The sequence below is a fragment of the Girardinichthys multiradiatus genome, chromosome 1 (genome assembly GCF_021462225.1).
Source record: "Girardinichthys multiradiatus isolate DD_20200921_A chromosome 1, DD_fGirMul_XY1, whole genome shotgun sequence".
Classification (NCBI taxonomy): domain Eukaryota; kingdom Metazoa; phylum Chordata; class Actinopteri; order Cyprinodontiformes; family Goodeidae; genus Girardinichthys; species Girardinichthys multiradiatus.
The window spans coordinates 5,502,449-5,514,638 of record NC_061794.1 but is presented as its reverse complement, the minus strand read 5'-3'; the positions used below and the strand labels follow the sequence as shown (position 1 = coordinate 5,514,638).

Sequence of the window (12,190 nt, the reverse complement as noted above, 5' to 3'; positions counted from 1 at the left end):
GAAATTTAAACTAGCTAAACATTTTGGCAGATTTGAGCTCTTTTGTTGATGTTCACAAATATTACTATAATATTTAACCCTCTAAGCAATACATTTAAAATAATTCTAAAGCTTTAAGTTTTTTTTGCAAGTTTTTATTGCAAGTGGCTGAGCGGTACCTGATGTGTGAAAGAGCTGAGACTGAGAGGAGAGAAAGGAGAGAGCAAAGCGAGTGACAACAGATAGAAGAAGAAAGAGAGTGCAAAACAGCAAAAGCACAAAATTTCAAAACTCTTTTTGACTATAGTTGAAATACTTGATTGGATATTTGGTAATTCTTAGAGTTTCTCTGTTTATTGTCCACCACAATGAAAGGGAATTCTCTCTTGCTCACACTAGTACTCATTTGACAATGTAAAAACTGCAAAACCGGGTCTTGCATTCTGGATCGTTTCCCTCTGGAGGAAGACCTGCAGTGTTTAAAGTGAAACAAAACCCTGAATCAACTTTTTTTTGCAGATAAACTGTATAAATTGGGCCTTAAAGGTGCTATCTTTATGTTACTGTGCAATGTTTTACATTTTCATGTAAACCTGTTTAATTCTGAAATATTTGTCTAAAAGCCATCTTAGTGTCTCTTGGCAATGCCCACTTCGGTGGCATTTTTTTAAAACTTGGCTGGGGTTATACTTTTGTGTCAGGTTTAGTTCCACTTTAAATGTTACCTGTCAAGGGCCAGCCCCAGACAGTCAATTGATCCAGGTGTGGATGAAAAATCTTTCCTTGTGCTTGAGACAGAAAGTCTCTGCGAATTGGAGAGGCCACGTTTCTCATTCTAAAATAAGATCTGGTGCTATTCCACATAATTGTTTCTCTGGACAGCTTGTGAAGCACGGAACCATGATGGTTTTCATTTTCAACACATGGCAGTTGATTATACAGGACAGATAAAGTTTCAAAGCTCAGTACTGAGCTCAGTTCTTGTCATTGGGAGCAGAGGAACATGCTTTGGTAATCGTTTGGTTTGTTTCTCCCAATTTATGGGGTGGGGAGGTGGGGGGGATACTTGTTACAGATAAACATACATGAGTATGTTTAAATAGGAGGTGTAATGGGGAACAGGTGAGTATCAGGTGACACTAACAAAGGGCTGTGGAGCGTATAGCAATATTGTTGAAGTGCTTGGTGGCACTATGTTTACTGAACATGAGTGGGAGAATTTAACAGGACTTCTTGTAAACTGGGAAACGCAGGAGCATCTCAGCACTGAACAAAGACATTTGATCATCTGTTTGGTAACCTTCGCTTACTTGAGGGAGGAGGCAAAAGACAAAGAGGAGAAGGCGAGAATGGGCTTGGGTTTACACCTCCATACTGTTTGATTAGTTGTCCAGCAGGCTGTCTCCTTCAACAACCAAATTTCATCTTTGTGCTTCCACTGCTCCCTAAAAGAGCACAAAATAAGATCACACACTTATTTCTTCCTAAAGAGAAGGGTAGGGTGTCTTTTACGCATAAAATGGTAGAATATTGTGACTATTAAGGAAGTAAACTTATTGTTCAGCAAATACAGGGGTTGGACAATGAAACTGAAACACCTGGTTTTAGACCACAATAATTTATTAGTATGGTGTAGGGCCTCCTTTTGCGGCCAATACAGCATCAATTTGTCTTGGGAATGACATATACAAGTCCTGCACAGTGGTCAGAGGGATTTTAAGCCATTCTTCTTGCAGGATAGTGGCCAGGTCACTACGTGATACTGGTGGAGGAAAACGTTTCCTGACTCGCTCCTCCAAAACACCCAAAGTGGCTCAATAATATTTAGATCTGGTGACTGTGCAGGACATGGGAGATGTTCAACTTCACTTTCATGTTCATCAAACCAATCTTTCACCAGTCTTGCTGTGTGTATTGGTGCATTGTCATCCTGATACACGGCACCGCCTTCAGGATACAATGTTTGAACCATTGGATGCACATGGTCCTCAAGAATGGTTCGGTAGTCCTTGGCAGTGACGCGCCCATCTAGCACAAGTATTGGGCCAAGGGAATGCCATGATATGGCAGCCCAAACCATCACTGATCCACCCCCGTGCTTCACTCTGGGCATGCAACAGTCTGGGTGGTACGCTTCTTTGGGGCTTCTCCACACCGTAACTCTCCCGGATGAGAAGAAAACAGTAAAGGTGGACTCATCAGAGAACAATACATGTTTCACATTGTCCACATCCCAAGATTTGAGCTCCTTGCACCATTGAAACCGACATTTGGCATTGGCATGAGTGACCAAAGGTTTGGCTATAGCAGCCCGACTGTGTATATTGACCCTGTGGAGATCCAGACGGACAGTTCTGGTGGAAACAGGAGAGTTGAGGTGCACATTTAATTCTGCCATGCTGACATTACCCTGGATACCGTGGCTCTTGATACATCACAAAGACTTGCTGTCTTGGTCACAGATGCGCCAGCAAGACGTCCACCAACAATTTGTCCTCTTTTGAACTCTGGTATGTCACCCATAATATTGTGTGCATTTCAATATTTTGAGCAAAACTGTGCTCTTACCCTGCTAATTGAACCTTCACACTCTGCTCTTACTGGTGCAATGTGCAATCAATGAAGACTGGCTACCAGGCTGGTCCAATTTAGCCATGAAACCTCCCACACTAAATGACAGGTGTTTCAGTTTCATTGTCCAACCCCTGTATGTGTAAATATTAAAAAACGCACAGTAGGCTGTCAGTTTTAGCTGAGAGAGAGATGTTTTAGTAGGCTGAGACAGACTGGCCTTTAGGGCATAGGTGGTAAGCCACTAACCCCTCCACTGCTATTGGTACAGCCAGCAACATCTCACCCATCCCATGTAATTCATGTTTAGAGAAGCCTTTGGTGGAGAGCTTTCTCTGGATCAGACTTTACCAATAATGACTCATCACGCAAGCCAAAAAGGCTGCCAAAAGCTGCTTTGATGTTGGCAAGGCTGTTGGGAGGCTCTTACCATCATACAAGTCATGTGTAATGTGAGGCGGAGATGACATCATTCGCGGAGGTGTGCATATGGATAGCGAATGAGCAACGACTTATGACTTTCCCCAGTACTTCTTTATTTTATATATCAACTTTACCACACGTTACTGGGGAGCACACCAGCACACCACACATGGGGAAATCTAGCTCACACAAAGAAGAAGATAATATATTGGCCTACTGATCATAACAGGCAAGAGGTGACATACTGCATTACAACAGCAGGAACTGTTACACATGTTCTGCCCTTTCTGCATCCTACGCTGCCCGACATGGAATGCCAAATTTCAAGGTGACTAACCTGCACCCATCATAGACGTTGCTGTCCACTGAGCAAGCAGTTTCTGGTCTATTTGTTAATTGCAATTGTGGAGCAGTGTTAAGGTGAGGGTGATTTCAGTTACGAGCCTTTGGCAAGGGCGGAGGCCATAGCCATAGCAAGAACTTCAGAACACAGAGGTTGTCTTAACAAGGTAGTGTGTGAACTATAAAATAAAGTGATCTTATTATGACATATTACCTTCGCTGAATGTTTTGCAATTTAATGCCACACAAAAGTTAGGCTACTCTTTACATGTAAGCTCCTAAGCAGGACAAAATGAATAGCCAAGAAAATAGTTCACCTTTACTTCGTCACTGTTTCAAAATATTTTTCAACCAGCACCTCTTTCAAAGCTCTTACTCAGCACAGTACAGACCTGAGCATTCAGCAATGTTTTTCCAATACACGATGTCAGAGAACCTTGCAGTGCCAAGCTAGCCTAAATGTACAGAAGGACTTTCTCTGTTGTTTCTAAATAGGGAGTGATGACATCATGTCTAAATACTCGGTAAACCAGGCAACAGAGATCAAAACAGCTGTAGCAAGTATATTAAAATTCTGACACAAGGCGTCTTGGTATTTAAATACAGAAACTGTTTAATTGAATTATCTACTTCCTGAGGGGAATATTTTAACCACTACCCATTGTGACTTGTGTTAGGATGACATAAAGAAAAGAAAGGATATTAGTTTAGATATTTTTTATATTGGTACCACTTGGCTATTTTTTGTATTTTAAAGGCTCAGAAGTTGAGAAGAATTAAAAACGGTCTAATATTCCTAAAAAAAATTTATACAAAAAAAAACAATGACATGAAATTGCTATTTGATCCCATCATAAAGGAAAACTAAATATCTAAAATACAGAATACAGAGGGCAAACACAAAAAATATTCATAAATGTATTACTAGATTTGGCAGACACGACACAAATACTTACTAGCTTACTCAATATAAATTTTTTTTTGTGATCCTGTAACAATGAAGCAACTCAACCAGAACCCAAAACGCAGCCAGACAAGAGAATGGTTAACCAAAAGTTTTAATATAAAAAAATAATAATAATAATTGGGTAGGAGAGGTTCCACTGAAGCGGTCAGACAGGAAGGACAGGAATGGAGGTTTATCAGGAAACTGAAATCCAGCCGGGGAGGAAGGGGAAGTGGACAACAGGAGGTCCTGGGGGTTCCAGGAACAAACAGGGGACAGAGAATATTTCCACCAACCAGATGCAGAAGCGGGAGACAATCCAAGGTAAAGCACTGGAGGGTTTCAGGCAGGGGTAGTCCAGTAATCCAGAGACAGAGTCAGAGACAGGCAGGTTTCAGCAACGTGAGGTCAGGATTTTTCCGAACAGCAGAAGGACTAGGCAGAAATCTGTGTTCAAAAAACAGGCAGGATCAGATAACCAGAAAAAACTCTCTTGAAACATGAATCAAGGCTTGAAAGCTGTGACAGAGGCAACAGACGATCTCGCACTGAGCTGGTGACGAGCAGCTGATTAAATAGGAGCAGCCCAGTGCAGGTGAAGGCAATGAGTAATCAGCACAGTCAAGGTGGAGCTGAAGGGCTGGAATCATGACGTCACCCCCTCCTCTGGGCTGGTCCGGATGTCGGCGATGAAAATCGCGGATAAGGCCCTTATCCAGGATCAGGCGAGAAGATATCCAAGACCTCTCCTCAGGACCATAGCCCTTCCAGTCCACCAGGTATTGGATGCCACGGCCCCATCGTCAGGAACGTAGCAAGCGTTTTACAGTGAAGACAGGGGCTCCATCTATGAGTCGGGGGGTGGAGGGGGTCTGGAAGGAGGGCAAAACCTGGATGACCTTACAGGTTTGACCTTGGAGACATGGAAAGTGGGGTGCACACGTAATGAAGAAGGTAGACTGAGACGCACAGCTAGTGGGTTAATGACCTTGGCAATAGGAAAAGGACCCACAAAACGGGGTGCCAACTTGCGATTCTCTACCTTGATGGGTAAATCCTTAGTGGATAACCAGACCTTCTGACCCACCAGGTATCTTGGAGCTTGGGATCTGTGACGGTTGGCATTACGGGCATAGACAGCTGAGGTCTTGCAGAGAGATGCTCTGGCCTTTCTCCATACTCTGAGACAACGACGTGCTGTTAAATGGGCAGCAGGAACCTGGGTAACCCCTTCCTGAACAGAGAGAATAGGCGGTTGATAGCCATAAACAACATGAAATGGTGACAGACCTGTGGGCACTTGATGGTAATCCATTGATGGCGTACTCCACCCATGGTAAATTCTGTGACCAGCGACTGGGAGCATCCATGCAGAGGATGCGTAATTTGGTCTCAACTTCCCGATTCATCCTTTCTGTCTGGCCGTCCGTCTGAGGATGGAAACCTGAAGAAAGGCTGACGTCAATGCCAAGAAGGGTGCAAAACTCACCCCAGAAACGGGAAATGAACTGAGGTCCTCTATCTGAAACGATGTTACGGGGAATGCCATGAAGTCTAAACACCTCTCGGGTTATTACATCAGCGAGTACAGGAGCTGAGGGTAACTTGCGGAGAGGAATGAGGTGGGTCATCTTGGAAAATCTGTCAACCACAGTGAGGAGTACAGTGTTACCATGAGAAGGAGGTAGGCCAGTGACAAAATCCATAGAGATGTGGGACCATGGTCGGTGTGGAATAGGAAGAGGCCTTAGTAGACCGGCTGGAGGGCGTCTTGAGGGCTTAACTTTGGAGCAGGTGGTACATGCTGACACAAACTCTCGCGTGTCCTTTCTGAGTGTGGGCCACCAGAAACCTGACTGGACCACTGCCAGGGTCCTAGTAATACCCGGGTGACAGAAAAGTTTAGAGCCATGACAGAACTGAAGGACTTTAGACACCATCTCCTCAGGAACATACAGAAGTCCCTTAGGACACTGAACAGGAGGTGGTTCTCTGTGATGACTCCTCTTGAGCAGGCTTTCGATACTGGTAAGAGCTAGCCTGGTCTTGGGGGAAAGGATATAGTCATGATCAACAGAATCAGAAGGACGGACAGAAAACTGATTAAGTCTAGAAAGTGCATCAGGCTTGATGTTCTTGCTGCCAGGTCGATAGGCTAGGGTGAAGTTAAATCTACTAAAAAATTGTGACCATCTAGCCTGGCGTGGGTTAAGTCTCTTGGCAGATTTGAGATATTCCAGGTTCTTATGGTCTGTCCACACAGTAAAAGGATGTGTGGACCCCTCAAGCCAGTGCCTCCATTCCTCTAACGCTAGTTTGATAGCCAATAGTTCTCTGTTCCCAACATCATAGTTTCTCTCGGAGGTCGAAAGCCAGTGAGAAAAAAAAGCACAAGGATGTAACCTAGCATTGTCTGAAAACCTTTGCGACAGGACTGCGCCGACCCCAGTCTCCGAGGCATCAACCTCCACAACAAAAGGGTTCGATGAATCTGGAAAACGCAGAATAGGAGCTGAGGTAAAGAGACGTTTTAGTTTGTCAAAGGCCTGTTTGGCTTCTGAGGACCATTTGAACTGAGTCTTTATAGAAGTGATTTGATAAAGATGGGCGGCCACAGAACTATAACCCTTGATAAAACGGCGGTAAAAATTGGCAAACCCAAGAAAACATTGAAGTTCCTTCAAACTGGATGGATCAGGCCACTCCAGGACTGCAGCCACCTGAGGGGTCCATGTGAATTCTGCCAGGAGCTATGACAAAGCCCAGAAAGGATACAGATGATTGATGGAATGAACATTTCTCGGCCTTAACAAATTGTTTATTTTGGAGAAGCCTGAGAAGAACCTCCCGAACATGTTTGATATGGGTAGAAAGATCCTTTGAAAAAATTAAGATGTCATCAAGGTATACAAAAACAAATCTGTTTAGCATGTCCCTTAAAACATCATTAATCAATGCCTGGAAGACGGCTGGGGCATTGGTGAGCCCGAAAGGCATGACCAAGTATTCATAATGACCCGAAGGGGTGTTAAAAGCTGTCTTCCATTCGTCTCCTTCTCTTATGCGGACCAGATGGTAGGCATTACGCAGATCAAGTTTGGTGAAGACAGTACTACCTTGAAGGAGCTCAAAAGCAGAAGTCATGAGAGGTAGAGGGTATCTGTTCTTAACTGTAATTTCGTTTAGACCTCGATAATCGATGCATGGTCTAAGTGAACCATCCTTCTTGCCAACAAAGAAGAATCCTGCACCTGCAGGAGAAGAAGACTTTCTGATAAGTCCTGCCTTGAGGGCGTCAGAAATGTATTCCTCCATTGCCTCTCTCTGGACCTGTAATGGAATACATTCTGCCTCAAGGAGGGGTAGTACCAGGGAGAAGGTCAATGGCACAGTCGTACTCTCTATGGGGTGGTAGAGAAGTGGCCTTAGATTTGTTAAATACCTCACACAAATCATGATAAATCTTAGGGACCTTAGACAAGTCTGGATAGACAAGGTTGATCTCACGGGGAGATGTCATGATAGGGGCTTCCCTCAAACAATTAGTGGAGCATGATGGCCCCCAAGACTGAACCTCACCAGTGAGCCAGTTGATGACTGGACTGTGTTTGATGAGCCAGGGCCATCCCAGAATCACAAGAATCTCTGGAGACCTGGTTAGCAGAAACATGATCCTGTCGTGGTGGTTTCCTGAAATGAGTACAGAAACAGGCTTAGTGCAGCGAGTTACTTGATCAATGAGATGCCCATCAATAGCAAAAATCTCACGTGGTCTCTCTAGAAGTTCCAACTCCAGTGCAAGCTTATGAGCTAGGCTGACATCAATAAAGTTAGCATCAGCCCCAGAGTCAATGAAAACAGGTACCTCCTTATTTTCAGGAGAGTCGGGAAATCTGATGGTGCACTGATTATGGGGAGGGTTCTGAGACCTGAGGATAGGGCTCAGCAAAGACCTCCCGAACTTTACTGAGCCTGCCCTTTTAACGGACAGTTAAAGGCCCGATGATTCCTCTCTCCACAATAAAAACATAGTTGATTCCTGAATCTCCTATTCCTCTCTTCAGCGGAGAGTCTGGTCCTGCCCAGTTGCATGGGCTCCTCAGTGTTAACAGGAGGAGGAGTGAAGACTTGGGGCATAGTGCTTGAACTGACCTGGACGGTTGAGACTCGTCTTTGATAGTTAGATGATGACCTCTCCCTCTTACGTTCACGAAGGCGTTGGTCAATCCGTGTGGCCAGCCTTTCTAAGGCCTCGAGGGTCTTGGGAGGGTCACGAGTAGCAATTTCATCCTTGATATCATCTGACAGACCCTGGTAAAAAACGTCAAACAGGGCTTCATTATTCCAAAAACAACTAGACTTCAAGGCATGGAAATTGATAATGTAGTCAGTAACAGGTCGAGAGCCCTGTCTGAGAGAGAACAGACTCCTGGCAGCCTCTCTCTCAGGTCGAATAAGATCAAAAACCCTCTTCATCTCATCAGAAAATTCTATAAATGAGACACAACAGTCAGCATCATTCTCCCACTCAGACGTTCCCCAAAGCTTAGCTTTACCAGACAGTAGAGAGATTGTATAGGCCACCTTGGCTCGTTCCGAAGGAAAGGCAGTGGGCTGGAGTTCAAATAGCAGGGAACACTGGGTCAAAAAAGGTCTGCATTGTTCAGGATCCCCATTAAAACGCTCAGGGGGGGGAAGCTTAGCCTCGTTGTTTGCGTTAGCCGTCGGAGTAACAGTAGAGGGGAGTGGTTGAGCAACTGAGGAACTAGCTTGAACCTGGGTGATTTTAAGAGAAGAAAGTCCCCGTAAAAGCTCCTGGACATTTCTTTCTAGGCCAGTAATAGCCCCCTCTACTTTAGAACACCAATCGAGATTCGGCTGTGGGTTCATACTGGCGAGATCGTACTGTAACGATGAAGCAACTCAACCAGAACCCAAAACGCAGCCAGACAATGGTTAACCAAAAGTTTTAATATAAAAAAATAATAATAATAATCGGGTAGAAGAGGTTCCACTGAAGCGGTCAGACAGGAAGGACAGGAATGGAGGTTTATCAGGGAACTGAAATCCAGCCGGGGAGGAAGGGGAAGTGGACAACAGGAGGACAGAGAATATTTCCACCAACCAGATGCAGAAGCGGGAGACAATCCAAGGTAAAGCACTGGAGGGTTTCAGTCAGGGGTAGTCCAGTAATCCAGAGACAGAGTCAGAGACAGGCAAGTTTCAGCAACGTGAGGTCAGGATTTTTCCGAACAGCAGAAGGACTAGGCAGAAATCTGTGGTCAAAAAACAGGCAGGAACAGATAACCAGAAAAAACTCTCTTGAAACATGAATCGAGGCTTGAAAGCTATGACAGAGGCAACAGACGATCTCGCACTGAGCTGGTGACGAGCAGCTGATTAAATAGGAGCAGCCCAGTGCAGGCGAAGGCAATGAGTAATCGGCACAGTCAAGGTGGAGCTGAAGGGCTGGAATCATGACAGATCCATACTGAATAAAAGATGGTTTAAAGGCCAAAATTTTACCGCTTTTATTTTTTCTGTTTAAGCTAATTCTAGCCTTTAGTAATTTAAACTTTTTAGCAATTTTAAGAACCTATTTTCCAATCTGCGTTGCTTTTAACTAAACAACTCTATTTTTGGGGACAGTTTTGTAAGGGCTAATAATCTTTCTTTGTATTTATATTCCCAAGGCTGATAATCACATAATAAACAATAGAATGAACCGATCATTCATATTCACATCTTAATGTGCTCCAGAACTAATAAACATGCATCAAAAGAGACAGTGGGGTTTAAATTGCAATGATTTGAAGAATAACAATAAATCTCTCAGTAACGCTAGTCTAATTCAGCAACTTTGCAGCAATATTATTAAAAAAGCATCTATTAACAAATCTAGTCACTTTTTTTGGTTGTTGGTTGTAGTCTCACATAAAAAAGGATGTATTGTTCTCACTCTCCCAATGAATGACAAGTGCTCCTCTCGGCCCCTCCCTCATCCCAAAGTAGTCACAGACAGCCAAAGCCTCTCACACAAGTTCCTCCCAGCTGCAGTCAGACATCCACACTGCTAATGAACCACATAACCACAAACCCTGCGTACTCCATTTCACATCGTTTGAACAGGTTTGTGGTAGAGCTGGGGAGAAAATTAATATTTGCTGCCCAAATTTCAGAAAAATTAAGAACTTATACATTGACACTAGCATTGGACTAAATGGGAAAAACAGCTATGAGTAATATTGATAATGGTTATTCCTAACAGACTTCTTGGTAATATACAGACAGAGAGACTCATTTAGCAAAAATATCCATAATTTCTGTTCGTGACTCAACAGAAACGTTTTAGCAAAGGTTCATTGAACAACTCCACTAGGTTAGCCAGCTAGGAATATAGACCCCGGGTGTATAATTAACAGCACTCAGGAGTTCTTACATCTTATGTGGCATTACAAAGACACATTTTTAGACTTCTATACATTAATATCTATATATTTGACCTTTCATGTAACATCAGTGAGCAGTGAGCGCAGTTTCTCTGGTTTGCCTTGCTGAAAAAAATACTACCTACAGAACAGCAGCAGGGACAGTTGAACCTGTGGCCTGGTAAAAAAACACAAGGACCGGTACCGAGATGATATTAAGTGAAAGAAATTCTCCTCTGTTTCCTGTCCTTGTGTTTTGGTGTTGCAGACCAGGTGTGTTTGAAAATGTTTTGCAATGATCTTGTTTTTGTATGGTGTCACTGTCAAGCCAGAGATTGTCCATATATATTTTATATAGTGGCTGCAATCTATATGGTGTTGTAGAAACATAGGGAGCTAAGATCAATTTGCAGCACAGCACCCTCAACAAAATGTCAAGCTCCACCATAGCACCAGGACCTGGTGCTGCCACTAAAATCAGATTAGATCAGCCCAAACCTCTATGAATCCACACTCTGCTTACCAGTATTTCCCCTTTCTCTTTTAATCACTGAACTCGTGTTGTATTTTGAATTTACTGATGTAGGAGAAATATGTTCCAACATGCTATCCTTTGTGACTTGAAAATGTGATTCATTTTATAGTGTAAGCCACACAGTCACTTGTGGTGTTCATGTATTTAAAACACAAACAGCAAACCAAAGTACCACACCTGGCAGGTCCGGCCTAACTAGTTTTCCTCGATTTAACAAAAAAATTGCTTCCACATGAGAAAAACAAAGGGAACTGCACTTCTTGTTCTCAGATTCACACAAACAGTCCTCAGGCTATAACGTTCATGCGTTTAACAGTTTTGTGAATGTTTTCACAGGTTTTATCATTTCATAATAACATTGGATTAAGGGCGTGGTGTTTCAAGTTACACCAAACCTGATTGTCCAAAAAGGAAAATCTTCTTTAGTTCTATTCTTCAGATGGAAAATGATAAAAAAATAACTTGTCTGTCTGTTTCGCAGTTTAAGTTAGACTGTGACTGCTGGAGAAATGGAGAACTTTAAAGATGTTCTGCAGAAGCTGCATGAGGTCCATGAGCGAGAAGTGGAAGGTGAGGGCTAAGGACTAACAAGCATTACAAAGCACTGTTGTTTACGTAGCTCCTCATAATCAAGGATGTTTTCTTTGTTTTTCCTTGTAGTTCTGCAGGTGAAAGTCAAAGAGCTGTCCAACAAGAAGGGCTGGTGAGTAGATAAAGGCTACAACTGAATCATGGTATATGTGGACAAAGCTGGTTCAGTCTGCATGCAAAAATTTTCAGACAGCTAAAATGTTAAGTGTTTTCGGATCAAACAGCGAGCCGGGTGGGCATGTCAGACCTGCACCTGGCTCCATGTTCATTCACGTCATTTTCTGCAGGGAAGGAAGCACATGTTGCAACAAGTCTGTTATTGAGTCACTAAACCTTTGATTTGTTCATCTTGGAACTGAGCAAAAAGGGAAAGGA

The 12,190-nt window shown here is 43.4% G+C and overlaps 1 protein-coding gene across 2 annotated transcripts in view; it reads left to right on the top strand.

The window, feature by feature from the left end:
• The window catches only part of rbbp8l (retinoblastoma binding protein 8-like), a 41,861-nt gene that overhangs the window by 2,847 nt on the left and 26,824 nt on the right, over positions 1-12,190 (top strand). For both annotated transcript variants that reach the window (XM_047387854.1, XM_047387773.1), the window contains exons 4-5: positions 11,706-11,794; positions 11,885-11,927. In XM_047387854.1, coding sequence (XP_047243810.1) covers positions 11,734-11,794; positions 11,885-11,927 — 104 coding nt within the window. In that variant the 5' untranslated portion in view covers positions 11,706-11,733. The remainder of the gene's footprint in view (positions 1-11,705; positions 11,795-11,884; positions 11,928-12,190) is intronic.